The 22,047-nt window shown below is 39.6% G+C and overlaps 1 protein-coding gene across 1 annotated transcript in view; it reads left to right on the top strand.

Moving 5' to 3' along the window:
• LOC133444303 (voltage-dependent calcium channel subunit alpha-2/delta-1) overlaps positions 1 to 22,047 on the top strand; it is an 88,695-nt gene that overhangs the window by 37,826 nt on the left and 28,822 nt on the right. Inside the window, exons 7-18 of the mRNA XM_061721974.1 lie at positions 2,492 to 2,623; positions 4,607 to 4,676; positions 5,113 to 5,163; positions 5,372 to 5,471; positions 15,754 to 15,912; positions 16,446 to 16,550; positions 18,049 to 18,127; positions 18,727 to 18,776; positions 18,869 to 18,958; positions 19,073 to 19,147; positions 19,243 to 19,323; positions 19,637 to 19,711. Coding sequence (XP_061577958.1) covers positions 2,492 to 2,623; positions 4,607 to 4,676; positions 5,113 to 5,163; positions 5,372 to 5,471; positions 15,754 to 15,912; positions 16,446 to 16,550; positions 18,049 to 18,127; positions 18,727 to 18,776; positions 18,869 to 18,958; positions 19,073 to 19,147; positions 19,243 to 19,323; positions 19,637 to 19,711 — 1,067 coding nt within the window. The remainder of the gene's footprint in view (positions 1 to 2,491; positions 2,624 to 4,606; positions 4,677 to 5,112; positions 5,164 to 5,371; positions 5,472 to 15,753; positions 15,913 to 16,445; positions 16,551 to 18,048; positions 18,128 to 18,726; positions 18,777 to 18,868; positions 18,959 to 19,072; positions 19,148 to 19,242; positions 19,324 to 19,636; positions 19,712 to 22,047) is intronic.

The following is a 22,047-nucleotide window of genomic DNA, read 5'->3' on the forward strand; positions in this document are numbered from 1 at the left end:
GAAGAGCCATCAGTGGTATTTCACTTTCAGGGAGCTTTTCTTGGCTTCATCTGACCATTTTAAATTGTAATAATTGAATTGAAGTGAATATTTGAACATCTGTAAAAACAACGTTAATCCACGTCGCGCTTCTGAGTGAATTACAGTATTTTGCGACTGTGATGTCTTGCAGAGATGAAGCGACCACGAAGGGAAGCTTCAGCCTGGCATCAAAGCCGTACTTGGTGCAACCAGGGAATTCATTAGTGTCGTGGGCAACCAGAGGATACTCTCGTGTAGCTGCAGTTTAGCTCATTAAATATTTTTACTGATTCAGAAGGGCTCAGAACCATTGGAGGCATGAAAAAGAAGCGTATACAGGTTCATACTTTGCCTGGGTTAGCACTCCATTTAGGTCATTCAGACTAGTGGAAAAACAAAGCAGCGTTTACGCCATCTGAACAGTGAAATGTTTAAACTGGTTAAATGCAGCACCTTTTTCTTCTAGCTGTCTGCCTTTTCATCCAAAGTCCACAATTATGCAAAACATTTAGAAAAGAGCCCAAACACATAGATGTTTTTTTCTCATTTAGAGTTCTGTGCTTAATGAGAAAAACTTATTAATCAATTCTGCACATACACATTGCATGCCTTTGCACTCTTTCCTTGCTCTTTTCGTAATAAAATACATGCACTTTGGTAACAACGCCTTCATTAAGTCTCCCCTCAAGAGACATATATGGAAATGAACTGCGTTTGCTTTGCACATCAATGAGCAGGGTCCACAAACAATATATGTTGATGCCTCATTGCACATCAATCAACACATATGGTCACACGCAAATTTACACACACACACACACTCACGCACGCACGCACACACACACGCACGCACACACACACACACACACACAGAGACAGACATGTATCACTTTGGATAGGTGGATGGATAGACAGATAAGTAGAAAAGAAGAAATTGAGCAGTAAGTAGACAAACTAAAGAAAGATAGTGTTGGAGCAGCACATGTTGTGTCTTCATCCATCATCATGAGAGGCTGTGTGGCTCTGAGCTGTCTGGATGCTTTGCTGTTACATCCATTATGCCTGTTGCCCCTCACGACACACACCATCAGTCACACGCATGACTGATACAACACGCCCAAACACACAAGCAGAATTCTTTTTCTTTTTTTGTTTTTTTCTCCCAGGTAAAATTAAGCACCGTTTAATGTTTCCAGAGCAAAGCCCATACTTGCCTGAATGCCATTCCTTGCTATTCGTGTCTAAATATGGGCACTAGCTGATGCGCTGGACAAATATTTGCTCAAATGGCTTACTGGGCAAGCAGTCTGCCTGCGTGAGTCTGTGTGTGAATGTTAATGACTGTGTTAAACTAGGATGTCCACATGAGTGATCATTTCCACAGCAATTCTCACGGGCTCTGCTGCATCTTCTGTTGCAGATTACGGGTGGATGCACCGTTAATCCACAGAGTTTTACTACATCAAAATTTGATTAACACATTACAATGTAATCTAGGTTAGTGAGAGACTGATTATGTGGGATCTCTTCCTTTTATTTTTTTTTCTTTTGAAAAAATCCACATACTGTAAAACCGAACGGACTTGACTCAGTTTTACTTATAAAGTGCTTCAAACACAACACAGCTGGCCAAATTGCCAGACACCGTGAGAATTCAGGTGAATAAAAACAAAGCGAAAAATAAAAATAAAATAGGATGGATAGAGAAAAAAAATTACAATTTGGAACAATTATGTCAACATCTCAAAAGTGTAAAGTCCGCCGTGTAACTAAAGACAAAATATCAGAAGATAAGATAACCTTAAAGAGCGTGTGAGTCCTCCTCAAAATAAAATACAGTTAAAACTGTTGTCTCAAAGTGAATTCAAAGCCAAAGAGAATAAATACATTGTAAGGGAGATTTTAGAATTAGGAAGTGCGTCATTGTGCCTGATGTGCCAGAGGCAGCTCATTCCAACGTTTTGGGGCAATGGCTGAAAATGCCCGATCACCTCTTTTCTTGCTCTTTGTCTTTGGGACAGCGAGCAGTGACTAAGCTGTCGACCTGACAGAGCATGAGGGAGTGTACGACTGCAGCAGCTGACAGATACTGTGGGGCAAGGCCACGGGACCGTTTATAGCAAATAAAAGAATTTTACAAATCGACCCAGAGGCGAACTGGGAACCAATGACACAACACCAAAACACTCTCTGGAGACTCAATAACCACCTATTTTACGAGGTTTGCAAGTAATGAAAATGAATAAAGAAAGAAAAGTTGTTTGGAAACATTCACATTTCATTCAGCCATGTTAGTGGGCTGCTTGTGGTGCAACCTGTTGGATTACTTTTGGACAACTATCTGATTGTTACCTGCAGAATAGATACATTCAGCTTTACAGATGCAGTGAAGACACAACAATGTACAGACATTTTCAATGTCATTTTAGAAAAAATATGGATTAATTGACTTGTATACATGGATTTCCAGCTACCATTGTGCTGAATGAGCTCAACTGGACTGAGGCATTGGAGGATGTGTTTAGAAAGAACAGAGAAGACGACCCCACCCTTCTCTGGCAGGTGTTTGGAAGTGCTACAGGCCTGGCTCGTTACTACCCAGGTAAAAACAACCCACACACAAGTTGTATTAAGTAAATGCTTATATTGAAGCGGTGCTTAACTCCTCTCTTAATAGGTCATGTGACCAGGAAGACTCAGCATGCAGTCATTCAGCAGACACCATTGTTTCACATGTCATTTCAGTTAATTGATTGTATACTATTTACAGGTCCACTGTACATAATAAACTACAGTATGACAAGCTAAACCAGTCTTGAGGTATTATATATTGTTTAGTGCTGTCAAGCGATTCAAAAATGTTTGCGATTAATTAATTAAGATCTGTAATTAGTCTAATTAATCTATTTTTTAATCGCACCTAAAAATTGCAGAGAAAAGCCCTCAACTTGAGGAGTTTTCCTTTACATTACTGTGGCAGATCAAAAGCTTGATGTATAACAACAAAAAAAGTGGCTTTATGAAGTCTTTTTTTTTTAACAGACTTGAACAGATGCAGTCCTAGCCATTTACTGTACATCCACTTCGCAAGAACATTCGCCATCCTCTCGATGGCAGATGTGCACATGCGCAGGCTGCTCTCCTCGAGTTTAGTTTGGGGAAGAGCGTTGCTGTGGCAACATCGTTGCGCTCGCGACCGGTGCTTTGCGTTTATGTGGCTAAACTTGAGCTGCTTCGTGGTGAGTCGGTGGTCCATTCCTTTTTTTACTCTACCTTTATCAAAGGTGCTGTCGGGGCGTTTTAGAAATGTAAATTCCACATTCGCTGGACCGACAACCTTCACATGCTCCTCGTTTTTCACTTCTCTTCTCCGCTACTCACCGTTCTTCCCCATCCCTGTCCAGCTACAATGGGAGTCTGCCAGCGTAGCTAAACACGCCCAAACACAGGGGCAGCCAATCAATGTCCACTTCAAGGTGGGACTGACCGTTGTTTCCACCCCTAACTCAAGCACAAAAAGCCCACCACTCAAACACAGATTTCAAAATAAAGGCAACTCCCAAACAGAAAAAGTAAAGTTAGAAATTAAAAAATGTATTAAGAGATTAAAAAACATAACACGCTAAATATGCCTGTAATTAATTAATCGGAATTAACGCGCTAATTTGACACCCCTAATATTGTTTTGTGTTTTAAAGCTGTAACCACTTAGTTCCTTTCTTCACTGACGTTGTTGAAGCTTTATAAAATGTGTCTAAAATCCATTAGTTTTACATTTGACCTATATGTATTCTTCCTCCTTAAGGTGCGGGTATACTTCTGCGTCACACACACGCAGAGCACACGGCGCACCCGTGACGTCGTCACGAATCCTTCTGACTTCTCCGTCTCTCCATTTGGTCGCGGTGCAGTACCCCCCGCGGCCACTAGTTAGCGATCTTTTTCTGAATGGTTTATCCGACTTTTTCCGGTCACAGTAAATCAAAGAGATAAGGACAACTATTGTGCAAAAAACAAAAACAAAAAAAATCACATATAAACGAAGAAAAGAGCCCTGGAAGTTCACTACTGATTCAAACCGGAAACCGGAAATGCTTCGCTTTCAAACGAACCAATCACAGCCCTCTCGGTCTGCGTGTGGTCTGCGTCTCCTCGACGCGTAGTTACAATTTTCGGGAGGTGCACGTCACTGACGGCGCATGTGACGGCGTGTCCTCTGCGTGTCCAAAAACCACACGCCGTAGACACGGCGTCGTTTTGACGCAGAAGTATAATTCAGCCTTTATTCAGTCATTTACTCCATTTTACCTCTTCAGTCAAACTTAGCGAGCATACATTGTGTTAGAATTTCGATGGTGTGATTTGGATTCTCGCCAACAACCCAACTGTCATTCTAACATAAAATGTGGTTCAGTCATATCTGACAGATCCTTGCTGCTGAGCTGATTATAACACTGCTCACTGGTAGATTTTGACAGTCTTGCAGTAAGATATGCCAGCAATGAAACCAAAACAAGAATTAGCATCTATTCCCTTTAATCGTGATGAAGATTATAATCCGTTTATGTGTGACCTCCTTTCCCAGCCTCTCCATGGATGGATGCCCGTAAAACTCCCAGTAAGATTGATCTCTACGATGTCCGCCGGAGGCCATGGTAAGACGCTATGCGGATGTAACAGCTCATTGGAAGATGTGTTGTTATTACATATTGGAGTTACAGTTTAAAAGAAGAAATAAATGTGGGATCAGTCTCTTCACCTGAGGAGTGCAACCAAATATTGTATTGACTGACTTAAATGTTTGATTATACTATGATATGTGATTACTTCACTTGTAAATATTCAAAACAATAGTTATTAGAAAATGTGCTTTAAACTTCTATAGATTTGCATCACTTTGTTGCTTCTTTTTATCATATTTACATTAAAAGAGTGAATTATTACATTATTGATAATCACATTTCTGTTTTGCACACATGTTTGAATGTAACATAAACAAGAATCATAATATACAAATTTTTATTGAAAATGTTGTTCCTCAACCTAATAAATGCTATTAAGAGTATGTGGGAATGTTTTTCATTCATCAAGGTACATTCAAGGAGCCGCCTCTCCCAAGGACATGCTAATCCTCGTGGATGCGTGAGTAGCCTGATGATCTCACCATCTCGTCTCGATCACTTCTTTGACTATTTTTTATTTATTTGTGTGTCTTTGTTGTTTCAATTTGGCACATTTTTTAAAAATATTGTCCCAGGTGAAGAATGTTTCAATTATGCCAAGTAAAATTTAGTTAAAAAGAAAAAAAATGCTGCAATGAGAGACAGTGTTTTGTTTTCTTATATTTTAGGAGTGGCAGCGTGTCCGGTTTAACTCTCAAACTGATCAGGACATCAGTCTGTGAGATGCTGGAGACTCTCTCTGATGATGACTATGTCAACGTTGTTTATGTGAGTCCTTTTTTAACCTTCCACTCACTGGTTGCAAGGTTATCTGTTTGTGTGAGCGGGAATGAATGACAGAGTCTTACCATTTTGCATGAAGAAGCATTTGTATTTACATGTACATTCATGCTGTTTACAGTCAGATAGAGTTTAGCATCTACACATACACAACATAAGCTCATAAAGACATAACAGAAGCAGAAAAATGGTTCAAAAGTTATGATATATATAGATTATTCTCAAGTCAGACCACCCTGAAAGGGACCTTTAATGAAATATGCAGCGCTCTATTTGGCACTCACGATTAAAAGTCTACGCTACATCCTCCGCAGATGTGTGTCTGGAGGATGGATGTATGGATGTCACACTGCTCCTTAATATATTCAAGCTGCACCTCTGACTGCAATAAACTCAAGGAAACAATTATATATCACCCTCTTTATCTCTTCATCATTAAGTGATGCACTTCATCAAATATTGTCATGTGGAAAAGAAAGCAGATCCTCTTTTGTTTATAACATGTCATTATTTATTGGATTGGAATAAAGCCAAAATGCATAATCTAAATGAATTACGCTATAGCTGGTAAATGTATTGTACCATCCAGGTGCTGCTAATCTCACGCACTTGATTAAGTGATCATCAGCAAGGTTGACCATTTTTATAAAAGCATAAATGTTGATATTCACCTCGACTGAAATACCAGACATGTGTTATAATGACAAGAAAGGAAGACTGTTGCAATTTTTAATGAGCAGTGGCTGCTTGTTGTCCATCAATTACTGCAGGGTTTTGAGGCAATTTCCAAACAATAAGGAAAGGTTATTCTAAAGAGCAAAATCTTATTTACACATGGAAAACCTTTGAGACATTTGAACTGCATATCCCACCAGCTGACCCCAAGGTGAGAATGGCAATTCTCTCGGAAATTGCAAAAACAAAATAGAAAAAGTTGCATCTTGAACTCTGCAGATCTCAGATAGCTTGATAGGTGTTAGAGCTGACCAACAACTATGACTTGTTTGGAAATGTTTCCATGAGAAAGCTTTTTCTCTACAAAAAAAAAAAAAAAGAACATGACTGCACAGCTTACGTTTGCTTAAGTTTTCTCTGAACACACTACAGGATATGACTTTTGAACAGAGGAGACCAAGAAGAGATGTTTGGCCATAATTAACACTGCGCAATTTGATAAAACTCAACATATAAGAGCTGTCAAGCTAGATGGAGGATGAATTATGATTTGGGCTTTGGGTCCACGCAAGATCAAATTATTGTGGTGACTGAACACTTAGAACTAACTCCAATCAAAATGCTGGGGCATGATTTTAAGGGTACATTCACCCTTTAAAATCGGTACCTGTGAGTGACTGAGCTGAAAAAAGACCACCACAGAGGATTAAGAAAAATATTCTTTAATATTTGTTTGCAAAAAAAAAGAACATTAAGGAACTTTTGGACTCATACAAGAGGTCAACAATGTCAAACAAAACTAACCATCGGAAACTGAAGTACAAACTGACCCACCCTAACTGACACATGAGGGAGACATATACACTGGCTGATTAGGCCATTTTGACACAAAAGGGGGAAACAGAATATCCACTTAACAAATTACAACAAAAAAACTATACTTATCAATACAGTACTAAACAGTAACCCATGGGGAAATTAATCTAAACCACCGAAGTCCCCAAATAAAGGAAAAAACACAAAAGAACCAAAATAGGAAACTTAAACTTTTCCTAAACCCCTTATTTACAAATATAGTGGATTAGTCCAATTAGGCCTCAGCCCTTCATCGCAGTCTCTCTGGGACTGTCAACTCAAAGAAAGATGTATTACCTAAAAAATAATAACCAAATCAACAAGGTAACAAAATAAATTAGTCAACTAAATGTGTGCACCCAATCAGTTAACTATTGCCAGAACATGTTCATAAAAAAAAGGAAATATACAAAATAATTAAGTGTATACCTAAAGTATTTGTGTATTTAATGAAAGCAGAAAAATGTAACCAGACGTTTTGTTTGGTCTGCGTGTGTGGACGCTTATGCAGCCATCACAGTGCCCTTCTCGTACATGCACTACTGGATGAGTGCATGTGTGCATGTATGAAACATATGCATGTTGTGCATATTCAGCAGTTCTTTGTGAGAATCATTTAGCTACATGGTGGCGTAATTTAGAAATCTAACGATGTTTGATGGCTGTATCTGACTAGAAAACCTCAAACAAGTCACAAAGATATCATACTTTCTGTGCTGTTCTTCATTGTGCTGATTCTCTGAAACTGAGCACTTCGAGGAAAACAAACATGCACTTAATGTAACAGCATGAGGATGTAGAAGCACTGAAGCACGATTGAGACTGGTGTAACGTGAATGGGGGCCAGCAGAGGAATCGTGAGTGGGGAGTCAAGCACGCCTGAGCACGCCACGGTGCAGCTTGACTAGTGTGAGAATGCCTGCTAGCTTGGTCCAGCATTCAGGGAATATCCTCACTGCAACTGTTACACTTTGTTATCCCCCTCTCTCAACCCACTTTCCTTTGTTTCCACTGCTTTACTACTGTAAAAGCTAATAGTGGCTTAAAAAAATCTGAAAAGATGTATATGCATGAATAAATGCCCGGAAACATCATACCTGATTAAACTATTTCAATTAGAATGAACTAAGATTCCATCAAGATGATACGAGAGACTCGTGGCTTCATTTACAAAGCAGATGCTTCAAGTTATCGGTATTAAATGGGATTTTACCAGCTGCTGTATGACTGTATGTGCAACATCCTTCATACAACGCTTCTGCAGTATTTCTTGGGTTGGTATTACTACATTGGTATTACAGCTAAATATCAGCAGCAATGTACTATAGTAATCTGGCATTGAAACAATTTACAGACAAAATAATAGTTATGTTGTTGAGTCCTGTTGTGACGGTTGCATTGAACCTTTTGATGAGTACGGGACAGAAAAGCACTGGACTGGTGGCTTATAGTTTTGTGTTAAAGATGTTTGAATTTACTGTAAATTTGATATATAATAATGAACTTTTGGTGATTACTTACGCATATCTGTGTGCAGCACCTGCTCAAGTGTGAGCATATGTGTGCAGTGTATAAGTAGGGTTGGCCTGAGTGAGTGTATGACTCCCAACCGGACTTTTGTCCCAGTCCGACTCTGAAACACACTGATAATGTCATCATAATCCAATTGTATCTATCTGCTCTAGTACCATAACCCACCTTTTAAATTGCCCTTGAACTTCCCTTAAGTGTCGCGAGACATCAGTCAGTCATGTGAAAGATGAAGTTCCTTTACATTATATTTTTGTATAGGCTATATTGAATACTAAATTCTAAATAAATAAAAAAACAATGAAACTTTTACAACAAAGTAAATTTAGTAAGAAATATATAAAAAGAAAAAAATGTATTACTCTCACTGGGTGGCCAATCTGTCAATCTGGGTGGGCCTGTGCACATCCAGGCTCACCCATAGCTCCGCCCCGTCATGAAAAAGCCTCAACGATCTCAAAGAGCAACATATCATGCCCCGATCTAGGCAAATTCAAAAACAGATGAGAAACATAGTTTCATTATCATCTTTCAGTCTGGAAAGGGTGACCAAGCCATTTTTAAGGTTTGGGACTGACACCAACCACAGTGAGAACCATTATCCTCAAATGGAACAAACATGGAACAACAAACCTTCTCAAGAGTGACTAGCCTACCAAAATTACTCAAGACTGCATTGACAACTCATTACTATTGTTGACAACAAAAGAAGAGTAGAAAGGGGAAGCAATCGTTGGAAGCAAGAAAGGAAAAGTGAGTTAGGAGTGTGGAGGTGTGATATAGGGCCCTCAATAACGACGACTATGACTGCAAAAAGAACAGAGCTGGCAGAAACAGAAAATAAATATATTGTGCGTGAGGTAGAAGGGAAACAGGAGTAAGACATTGTAGTTGGATTTAAATTCTTCTGCCATGGTGTAGATAGAAAGTGAAATGTAATTTTAAGCTTATGTAAAGACTATGTGAATGATGTTCTGGAGATGAAAAGAAAAACAGAATCAGAATCAAGAGTTTGACACTGGAAATCAAATGTGTGACATTGAATGTCGTGCCTACAGCCCTAAATTTGAATAGTGAGTTAGAACGGAAAGAAAACATCCAGAATAGCTGCACATAATGCTGTAAAGCGCTCCCACAGTGAGAGAGTGGTGATAAGATTGAACATATGGCATGTAGATGATTGGAACCGAAGTGAAAATGAGGTTTGGAAAGGAATAAGAGATGGTAACTGATTTTGTAAAAAGGATGGAAATAGCCATGGCAAGAGGATGCAGTGACAATGAGTGGAAAAAAGTGCATAGAGGTGAGTTGCTTCGTATGCAAAAAGGATGCAATCACTGTCTGGGAGCTAATGAAGAGCCGCCAGATGTAAGGAATGTGCAACTGAAGTGGTAAGGGAGCTGCCAACAAGGTAATTGATGTTCTACATTCATCCAAAAAAACAAAAAAAGATAAAAGAAGAAAAAATCTGAAACGTTGGCATGTTTTTCAAGATGCCAGAATGACCCAGCTTCCAAAGACTTTTTTGAAAGAGACAAGGGTTATTGTTTAACAAGCCGAGACCATTTCCTGAAGTCTTAATTAAATATCTGCGTGCTTCATTTAAAATACCACACAGAAACAATACAACAGCTCACTTTTCAACTTTGTCTCTACAGCTGTGTTCAAAACAGCCAATTATAGTGGGTTTTAGTCAGACACTTGACTATCACTTCTCCTGTGTGGTGTACCTCTTTTCAAATGTGTTTTAAGGGTTTTGTTTCAGACGCTTCCAAAGTACAGCAAATTCAGCATGAGGTGACATTGGGTGGAGATTTAAGGGAGGAAAGCTGGATGATTCTGCTGTTATCTGAGTGATGGATCCCACATACCGAACCAGCCTGCAAAAATGGGAGTGTTTGGTTGTGATTTGACAGTCATTAAGATATTCAAATGTGCAGCCACATGCACATGCAGAGATTTTTTTCTCTGATTATTTTTTTTCGTTCCCTTTAAATATCCAACAACAGATAGTGGGTAGAGTCAGTTGCCAAACCCCAGCCGCGCGATGTGCTGAAGATCCTTGGGCAGGACACAGAATCACACATTGCCCAAGCCAATAGGTTATAACCGAGTGTTTCCAGACTGGGAGGGGGAGGGTTGTGTCAGGAAGCACAGTCAATGTAAAAGTTATGCCGAATCAATATGCAGAACACAACAGTCCACTATAGCAAGGTAGCAGTATACAACAACATGCTCTGCTTGGTAGAATTCCAAAATAACACCAAAAACACCCACTACTTGTGTTTGGGATTGTAAACAAATCCCAAAAAAACACACAAAAACATCCCTAAACCATGACACAGCTAAGTAACAAAATAGGTATTTGATAAATGTCGGGTAATAATCAATAGATAAATAAATAACAATTCAACATAATAAATCCAAGACTAATTGTGAATAAAGCTCAGAGTCTAAAACTCAGTTAAATCATAACAAAATCATAAAACTATTGAGAAACCCCCTCCCCAACCCCTGCAAATTTGTCTGCATATAAAATAATGGTTAATACCAAGTTAGTACCAAAAGCCACATGTTTCAATGTTGAAATAGACGGGTTTTAACATAAAGGTTTTATATGTAACTTGGTTGACACCAACAAACCCAGAAAATGTATTCAAAGAATGTGGGAAAAGGCAGGAAAATTAAGAAGAATAACTCACAAAGAACGCAAAAGAGGATTGGTATTGATTGGCTTAACAGAGAGACTGTTGAGGAAAGAATATGCAGCAGTTTAAGAGGAAATGTGAGGGATAGGGGGTTGAGATAGAAATTGACAAAAGGGTAAAGAGTGTGCAGTGAGAATATGTTAAATGAATAAAATGAGAAAGGAGAGGACACTAGTTAATCAGGAAACACAGAGTGTTAGTTTTGGAGGAAGTGAGGACAGCTATTAAAAAAGATTAATAGTGGATTGTCTTACATACATTGAGATGCCTCAGAGGGAAAGAGCAGTCTTCTTTTTAGCTGGGAGAGTGAGAGGATGCCAGAGTAATGGATTAGTGTCTGACACTAGTTGTAACAATTATGTGATGTAAGTGGAGAAATCCAAAGTCGATCAGCCATAGAGTTATAGGAAAGACTTGCCATGTGAGAAATCTGTGATTTTGTAAGAAGAAATCAGTAATGACAGGGAAGTATGTGGGGGTGGGTCAGGATTTGTAAAGTACAAGAACATCAAGACCATGCTGAGATATGTGGAGTGGGACCAGCAGTCTGGAAACACTACCTTGTAACCCCCCTATTGGAGTGATATTATATCAGAGGTCACCTGTGAAGTCCTTTGTACAGTGTTTGTAACTGTGGTCAGGCAGAAAACTCTGATCTAAGATGTTTGCCGGTGACATTGTAACCTGTAGTAAGTAGGGAACAGGTAGAAAAGAGCCTTGAGAGGTAGAGGTGTGCACTTGAAAGGAAAGTGAGTGAATATCTGTAGAAGGAAGCCAAAATAGGAGTGTAAATAAGTGAGAGGTCGCCGGACTGGCAAAGAAGCAACATGATGAGTTCACATTCATTATAAATGAGTATATCAGGAGAAAAGCTTCGGTTTTGGGAGATAAACGGAGGCCAGGCTGACATATGAGGAGGGTTAGTTATATATGGGACGAAAGATGTTTAAGAACGGAGAAATGAGAGCAGAATCCAGATTTCCCTGCTTTTCTTTATTTTATGAGGGATATAAACCTACATGTTTATTGAAGGGTTTTCTATTTGTTTTGGGTCTGTTTGTTTGGGCTAAGATTGTGTTCTGTAAAGCTCTACTAGTCCTTGCATCAGCTCTGGCAGCGCTGGTTTCAGTTGCCATGGCCAGAGGTCCGGTTAGTCCTCTTGGAAAGGCCCGGAAATAATTTTAAACGGAAGTCACTTGATTGGAGGACCCAGCTGCTGCATGAGGAAGAAGACATGATGAGCTGGTGTCCTCTGGTTAGCCCTGACAAACAGCCTTCAAACAAGAAGGCAACCCGAACCGTTGCTAAACTTTGTCCACAAACCTTCCTGATCTAAGGCACAAACAGTAACAGAGGTTTATATTATCTTTGAAATAAAAAGGACTGTGATCTATAGCTCAAAGGTCAAGACAGTGCCGTGATGGCTGGCAGACACTGAGTGTACCTAGCCATCCATCAAAGATCTTTCCCTAATCATATATATGAACATGTGGCATTTAATAATTTATTTTTTTTAAACTTACATTTTTATTATTTTTTCACAAGTAAACAAACAAAACAATACTGCAAACAAGTTACATATTAGAATAGCAATAATAATAAAATTAACAAAAACAAACTGTCTGGAGATGATCCTCTATTCAGTCCACTGTTCCATTCGGCATTTGTTCAGTTGGTGTCACGTCTCATGTAAGTATTCCATTTTTCCCAGTTCTTCTCAAACACATCCTCTTTGATCCTTAAAAGATATGTCAATTTTTCCATAACACAAATTTCCTGGACAATTTCCAACCACTGTTCCTGTTTCGGGGCATTTACATCGAGCCAGTTTCTTGTGACTGCCTTTTTACTTGCTGCGAGTAACACTTTAGTCAAGTACAGATCTTCTCTTGTTACAACCTTTCCAATATTCCCAAGATACATCACTGGGCAAGTATTTGGGATTTCATATCCCAAAATATTTTTAACTACTAAATTTACATTTTGCCAGTATATTTTAATTTTTGTACAGTTCCAGAAGATGTGTGCATGGTCTGCCGCCACATTCCCGCACAGTCTCCAGCAGTTTTGTTGTGTGGCAAGTTGGCATTTAATAATTTTACCTTAAGTGTAGAGGTGTGATGGGTGTGAAATCGAGCTTACAGAGACCAAGATGTTTTTTTTCCTTCTTTTCTTTCTTTCATTTGTTTACCTGGCTGTAAACATGTTCGTTTCTGCTTCAATGTTTGACATTTTACCGTGGGGGGTCAATTGTGATTAATTTGCCTTTGGAGTTAGTCCCTCCAGTGGTCATTCAAAGAACTGCAGTTTTATTTATTTTTTATCCTCATGTTGAAATCAACCCTTAAAACTGGTTGTTGTCCCGTGGTATAGACAGGTGAACCAAAGTAATCTATGTGGAAATTAAATAGTAGGCCGGTATACCAGCAGTGACTTTTTGAAATAAAGCGGTTGTTTGCATTCTTTGTGGACACATGATAGTGGGGTTAATTACATGCTGTTGCACATCTACTTTCAGATTGCAGAATTTTCTGAGTACACTTTATGTCACTACATTAAGATTATCTGACGCTATAAAATAAAATTAAAAAACATACTTAAAAAGTGCTATCAGAATTGCTGTTTTCCCGAGACTCAGCATGTTGGTTAGAAAATAATTAATTCCTGGTCAGGTTTGTTTCTACCTCAACAAAACGCAGCATGTCTCTTTATGTTTTTTGCCATTGATTCGCTCATTCATACACGCGTGCCAACAAATTGGTGTATATCTGTCCCTGAGGGTGTTGCTTCCTGTCACTAAATCACTGGTCTCTGATATTACCCATGCATCTTTAACCTCATTAACAGTAGCCCAGGGACTAAAATGGATTTGATAATTAAAGACGCTCACACTCTTCTTTAACAGCTGGGCAGGTCTAGCACACTGCCTTTTCTTCCCCTGTCTGTTTCATCCTCTCCATTTTGTTCCTTTTCACACTTGTGTTCGTGCTTTCCTCTCACCTCACCGATCCTCCATCAGTTTCATCCTGGCTGCCTGTTCAGCCGGTGTCGCTGCTGAGAGCCGCCGTCACTCCAGCGGGCAAGCCAGAGTGCTAAAGCAGAGTAGCACACAGTCCAGCAGGATTAGAGCTTGAAGATTAGCCGTCTCTCCTGTGTCATCACTAATCCATTCCCAGGGCCTTGACCACAACATGCACATATAAGTGTTCTTGTAATAGGACCACCAGGGAACCGGGGGAATTTGCAGTCGATTGGATTCAGAGTTTCATAAGAGTACGGAAACACTGTCTTACAAAGGAAGAGTAGTTATGCATCATACAGTACTTCCCCTCCTTTTATCACATAACGGGCTTCTTTATAGCAAAAGTACTCTAACAGTACATGATTAAAGTGTCACACACACTGCATGAGCTCATTATATGATACACACATTTTCATGTTCCTGCTTTTAAATCTTCTGTTCAACATCATGCGACCACCACGCAGACCCCCCCCCCCTTTTTTTTCCTGTATCCTCTTCCTCTCACCCTCTGCATCTCACATTCTGCTCTCACCTTCCTCGCTTTCCCTTTTAATACATCCCTATTTGCTCTTAGTGGGCAATTATATGAACATCCTTTGTTCCCATGTTTGTTTATATGCCTTGCATCATTCTGTCATAGACACACACACACACACACACACACACACACACACACACACACACACACACCTTCACACAGCACACAAAGTGATATTGCTTTTTTAGTCCGACAGAGATGTGTATGTCTGGTCTTGTCACTCTGAGAAGAACTTCAAGGCTGCCAGCCTCCTTAGAAACAAGCACGTACGTGGCCACATACACATATACGGTCGGGCTCATTTTGCCTGCTTGTCTGTGCAGATCGGGGTTTTCAGCCTCCCATTTGGCCATCTCACACAGACACATTGATTAGTTGAGATCGATGAGGTGCAGTATTGTTTTAAAAGAGTTCTGCAACACAGTAACTGTCCCAGTTTACTCCTCTGTTGTCCTAGGTCTTTCATATTGTTACTCCTAATCATTTCTTTACCCTATTCTGTCTTTGGACCTCTTTTAAAAATGTTCTTTCACCTTAGTCTGCAGCAGACTGAAAGGTTTTTGTCAGATAATGTATCTGGGAAAGTCTGAATTAGTTCAACTTAGAATGAATCTCCGGATAGAAGCTCTACTTTCATTCAAGGTTTAAAGTGTTTGCGTGTTATAAGGTGAAATGAGGAGGTCTCACCTCTTAAAAAAAGATGGTGTTGCTGCCTATCCTCATTTTTTATTGCAAGATCTTGTTTCCATGGGTACCAAATCGTTGAGCTCCAAGGATGTGAAGCAATTAGTGGGCTTTGATGAATGTTTCTGTTTACCACTGCCTGATAACAGCCAAGGCCAGGTGGGAGTGCGAGCGCGTGTGTATGTGTTTCATACATGCACACGTGTTATAAATGTATAAATAATTTGCAGGTCATAACTGCATGCCTCTGTTTCCAAGTTTAACACCAGGGTGAAGAAAACGGCATGTTTCGACCATCTGGTACAAGCCAACGTGAGGAATAAGAAGCTGCTGAAAGATGCTGTGCAGAACATCACGGCCAAAGGGATTACAAACTACACAAAAGGCTTTGAGTTTGCTTTTGAGCAGCTTTCTGCGGTAAGAATAACTGGATTTTTTCTGACCTCTATTTGATTGTCAGGACGGGGTTTAAATCAAGTTTTGAATGAATTTTTCCGACATCTCCACAGTTAAGCCTCCACAGGTTGTTGGCCTTCACCGCCATCTGCTGGTTGATTGTATAACTTCACTTCCCGCCTGTCAATGCCAGAAAGATATTACGCCTTGAAGATTTTTTTTTTTTTAAATGAATTTAAACATCTTAATAAATTAAATGACGTATGATTTTAAAAGAAAAACTGAATTCTTTATATGTTCCAAGGTTTTTGAATCTTCAGTTCAAGCCCTTATTTCCCATAAGCAGTAAAATATTGTTTTTCAATTTAGTCCACTGAGCATAATGCATGTAGATAAAAAGTATGACATACAAACAGTGCTTTGAGTTTGATGTTGTGAAGATAACTAATCCTGGCATGGTGATAACGGTTGTTCTATGAGCCAATGGTGACGACCATGTGAACATTTTAGGCAGTATTCATCTTGAAATTTCTGCCTGTTTTGTCCTTGTCCAGACAAATGTGAGCAGAGCGAACTGCAACAAGATTATCATGCTGTTTACTGATGGAGGAGAGGAAAGAGCTCAGTCCATATTGCAGAAATACAACGCTGACAAGAAGGTACAAAGACGGCGTTCACATTTTACATCATTTCACAGGACATTACTCTGCCCTGAATTTGCTTTTGGAGGTTTAGTTCAAGTTAAATCATAGTGACATTTTCTCTGTTCTCATTCCTAGTCATCCAAAACACTGACTTTAAAAAAAAAAAGTATGAGCAGCAATTCTGCACAGTTCTTAACGTAAAACTTTATTTGTCGCATCCAGGGAGTTCCTCCTCACCATCCACTCGTTGCCCAGCCTTGAGTATCCTGTTGAAAAGAAAAAGAAAAACAGTCTTCATCCACAGTGTAAACTGAAAACAAACATAGCAAACATTATTCCAACCAGTTACGGACATGATATGGCTCATTTTCGGGTAAATGAAGTCAGAGATGACGGGGTTCTTGGGGGCTACTGAAAGGACAGGGAAGGAGGAACTACACCGTCATTTTTTGTTGATGTTTTGTTCCAAACGCCAACAGAGATGATGTTTTCCAGAAATCCCTTGCCCTGCCTTTAATCTTAAATCTTAATTAACTTTAAATCATTTATGTAGTGAGCACCTACGTTTTGTTTCTCAGAGGCAATTTAGTAAACAGATTTAAGTCACCACGGCACGAAAAACACATTTACGCACTCGTGCACGCACACAGAGTGCGGCTGGTGTACGATACCTTCTGGAAGTCTCCTTGGCTTGACTGTCCCATGTCCTCATGCTCTCAACCCAGATGTTTATGTAGGAAACAGATGAGGTCATATGCTTGTTGTCCAATTCAAAAGCCTGTTCACACACACACACACACACACACACACACACACACACACACACACACACACACACACCACACACACACACACACACACACACACACACACACACACACCACACACACACACACACACACACACACACACACACACACACACACGGATGGTAAAGTGATCAAAATATGAGAATGAATGTTTAAATAAGAGTTGAATGATTTCTTTATTCTGAAATTGTGACAAATCATGTGTGTGACATGTGTCAGGAAATACGGGGAACTGGTTGTTTTGTATATTTTTATATTGTGTGTTGATTGTTTGGTGTGGAGATTACTTTTTAATATCATTACATGAGAGACTTGCCAATTAAAACATACGGTGATTAGCTGCAACATTAAAGCGACCTGCCTCGTCTCCGCCTGCTGCCAGACAGCTCAGACCTGCCTGGGCTTCTTCTACTGTTCTGGGTTCTTTTGTTAGTTCGTTTTTTTACCCGGGACAGGTGGTCATGCTTTGAAATAGTTCTACTGTTGTAAAGTGTTCTATGTGGGGTTTTAACTGATCGGCAGTAACACTTGGATGTGTGCTACCTGGCGACTGAAACATCTGCAGGAATGTTTCCCAGCAGAAGTAACCTGGCAGTGGTTGCAATGTTGTAAATAATGGTTATATGTTGAATTACGTGAAGTAATGGTGTGTATAAACATGCCAGGGTTTATTTGTTCATAATTCCTCCTTCGCCACGTTCTAGGTCCGAATCTTCACCTTCTCCGTAGGACAGCACAACTATGATAAAGGACCCGTTCAGTGGATGGCCTGCTCAAACAAAGGTGGTGTACATTGTTGTCACTTTGCTACAATTCTAGCGTTAGATCAGACCTTAGCAGTCGAACGGGTCTCCCTGAGTGAGCTTTAGGTTGCTTTTTATTCTTGGAGAAATTCTGAGATTTCGCAAGAGATGACCGGAACGGAAGATGTTTTGGGCCGTTTCTGCATATAGGAGGGACGAGAAGAGAGAGATAGTGGATCCGTCATTAAAGTAATCTAATATTCCTGCAAATGAAACGGAAAATTGTATTTTTAACTTCAACAAAAACAAAGTCAAAAGTTACAGTATAAGAATGTTTGAAAAAGGTCAAATAAAATGAAAAGGGGCCTCCTTTTAAAACCAGAGGAGCTCATTTATACTTCCAAGTATTGTTGGTCAGATGCCGGAGACCATGCTGGAGGGATAATTGCTTTCAAATCGTCTTGTAAATGTGGACAGGAAAAGAGGAATGTTTCATACTGGAGCTGAATCAGTAACACACCAGCAAATAATGACATTGTGGAAGACTTGCAACCAGCAACCCCTGACCCTATTTGCTGTTTTATTTTGTTTAACTTACGTGTTTTTTTTTTCTAAAAATGGTTGATTTTATTTTCGCAGGTTACTTCTATGAAATCCCCTCCATCGGAGCCATACGAATAAACACACAGGTGATCTTAGGACATGTGTTGTTTTCCATCTGCATCGATTTTCAGCATGAAAATATTCCAGAAAATGTGATGGCTTTGTGATTCTAAATTAGGAATACCTCGACGTCCTGGGAAGACCCATGGTCCTCGCAGACAAGCAGGCCAAACAAGTCCAGTGGACTAATGTGTACCTTGACGCTTTGGTATGGCATCACTTTTTGTGGTTTGTAATGAAAAAAAAAAAGTTCTGTTAGCAGAAATACATTTATTGACTCTGGAATATGTTTTGAATGGCACTTGTTTTTACTCTCCATCAGGAACTGGGTCTGGTCATCACTGGAACACTACCTGTCTTCAACAGAACCAAGACCTTCGATGAGAAGAGGGGCGAGGTAAAGACTACAAAGGCAGGAATACATCACAGGTGGAGTTGGCCCGATGAGGGAATTGTTTATCATCTTTTTTCTCACATTTGTCTTACCATCAGCACCAAAATCAGCTGATCCTTGGCGTGATGGGGATTGACGTGTCTCTTGATGACATCAAGAAACTCACGCCGCGCTTCACAGTGAGTTTAATAGACCTATGTGTGACCGGCTCAGCTAGGAAGAGCTTGCTCGTAAGTTTACAGTCAGTATTGGATAGGATTCCACTAGATATATACATTCTTTGGTGTCTAAATGAAGTTTTTACCAAATAAGAAAAACCTTCTCTATCAATGAACAGACGTTCATACAGCCATTAACCCTGTCTTTAAACATCTGGAGCTACAGCCATTACATGAGCTTATCACTAAGCCATACATGTATTGGCATGTCAGTATTACATTGTTTCCTGGATACTAAAGTTCATTTATCTCTCCTTGGTCAATTTTACATCAGATTGGTCCAAATGGATACTACTTTGCCATCGATCCTAATGGATATGTTCTGCTGCACCCCAATCTCCAGCCAAAGGTATGGCATCTGGGACTATGCATCACTTTGTGTCGCTCAGCAGGTCCACGTCTCAATGTAGTAAATTATATTCAGACTTTTTCACATAGTTTCCATTATAACTGCTTGCAGTCAGTGAATAATGTTCAGCCAAGCAGATGGCGAAGGCTTTTTATAAACTTTCCCATGTGCTGCCACCGCATCAATCTTCATGAGAGAATCTATTCCCCATTTAGAGTATGACTTGATGGTGTCTGTCTTTAGATATTGGGTAGAAGGTCACTTCTGTCATGTGGGAGTGCATAGATAAGAGGACCTGGCAGGGAAGTGGCATATATGTTTAAAAATGAGGGATAAAAGTAGATTCTGAGGCATATTGTTGAGATAATGGGGTTTAAAGTGAGACAAGTATACTCCAGAGTACAACTGAAATTGCTCCACTATGAGAATATATCTTGAAAGATTTATCAAATAAGAATAAAAAAAGAGAACAGATACTTGGTAAGGATGGTGAGATTATAATATATTTATTTTATGTCATGTCATTTATGTCATTGAACATTGTTTTAAACACGCAGTTTCCAATTTTTGCAAAGTTTTTGATTGAAATATGAAGGAAACGCAGAACACCCACAGCGCAAGCCAGTCAAATGTCACTTAACATACCAGGCTGTGCATCTTAGCCTGCCAAAGGGCCCGGAGTAGTCTCACAATTTGTTGGATAAATGCAACAAGACTTCTAGGCACTGGCAGATATTACGATGTGACCCAGTAAAAAATTAGCTATGACCCCACTAGAGGTTTCAACCCTCTTTTCAGTAAATCTCACTGCAGCTGCAGGCCAAGACTTACAGGCTACATGAGTGCCATGTGTTGTCTCGAACTTAACGATAGCACCTGAAGCTGCAGACTCCACACATACTGCACATCAAACACTTGTAGGTCCAATCCAAGTCCAATTCTCATTTACCTGCAACTGCAGGCTCAGCATGTTTGTTAGTTTATTTGACAAGTCACGTGACGTATCCCTTTTTCTTTTATTAACTCCACAACCCCACCCTCCACACATGTTAAAACATCCACATTGATTGCTGTACATCTTTTCATAACTTCCCTAGAAAAGGATTCGTAACAGGAAGCTCAGGCTCAATAATAAGTACGCTGTCACTTTTCATGAGGTGAGACAATAGATTCAGTAATAATGGCAAAAGTAGTTTCCAAGGTGGCTTTGTAGAGTTTTCTGTGTTGCAGTCCCATAAATATAGCAGCAGTAATTATAGCCGTAATAAAGCATGGCTTTTGTAGCCAAACTGATAGACAGTGGCACCTTGTGTTGCTTTATTTTACAAATGTATTAGTGTAGCCCATAAGGTCTAGTGCTCTGTGATTATAGACGCGCATCCGTGTGAGCACAGTTTGTGATCAATCACCTCCACAGGTTGGATCAACAAAAAAGGTTTTTTTAAACTATTCTCTGCAGTTCTACATCTGTTTCCCCTTTCCATTTCTACATTTCTTGTTACAGGATTTAGATATTTAGTGCAGCTTGCATAGGTTGTCATTCTCATGACATTTTTTCATAATTACAGGTTTGTTTGCGTCATTCATTTAACTTTAAATTAGTCCACAGAGCAATGTGCTCTTAAAGCAACCTTATGTCAAACTTGGCACCATCGGAATGACCTCATTTCACTTAAGCACAAGCTTTTTTTCCCATCAGCCTGGAGGCACATCGTCTCACCGGATCAGCCAAATGGACAACAGTGGATTACCGTTTTCGAACACTTGAATGTGAAACATGGCATCCAAACTTCCTTCCTGCAGCAGTGTTTATCTTTGATTTGATCTCACAACCAGCTTCACCTCAGGGAACCTCCTTCTGGTGTACAGCTGTGTCATTTGGTCTCTTCTTTCACCCATTTTCTATTTGGTCTCTATTTCCACACCATCTAATTTTCACTTTTTTTTGGTTTATTTCGTCTCTTTAATGCATGTTTGATGTTTAATTCTGTTTCACCCCGCACTTCACCTCTTCATCTCTTATTCTTTCTTTTCCTATTTTCATGCCGAGATGCTTCATCTTCATCATCATCATCATCATCATCATCTTCTGCTGCTTTATTCATTTCTCTTACCTTCACATGTAAGGATCTCGACTCCTGAACTTTATTGTAAATGACTAGTTCTTTTTAAATAATTTTCTTGTACTAATTCACACATGCTTGTTAATACGTTTTAAAAACTGTTGCTTTGTTATTCCTGTGTATCTCTCAGACTTTAAGACAAATTACATATCTATTGAGTTACTACTCCCTTATCATATGTCCATATAAAACCATCACTTTGTGACTACTCTT

This window comes from Cololabis saira, chromosome 5, assembly GCF_033807715.1.
Source record: "Cololabis saira isolate AMF1-May2022 chromosome 5, fColSai1.1, whole genome shotgun sequence".
Lineage (NCBI taxonomy): Eukaryota > Metazoa > Chordata > Actinopteri > Beloniformes > Belonidae > Cololabis > Cololabis saira.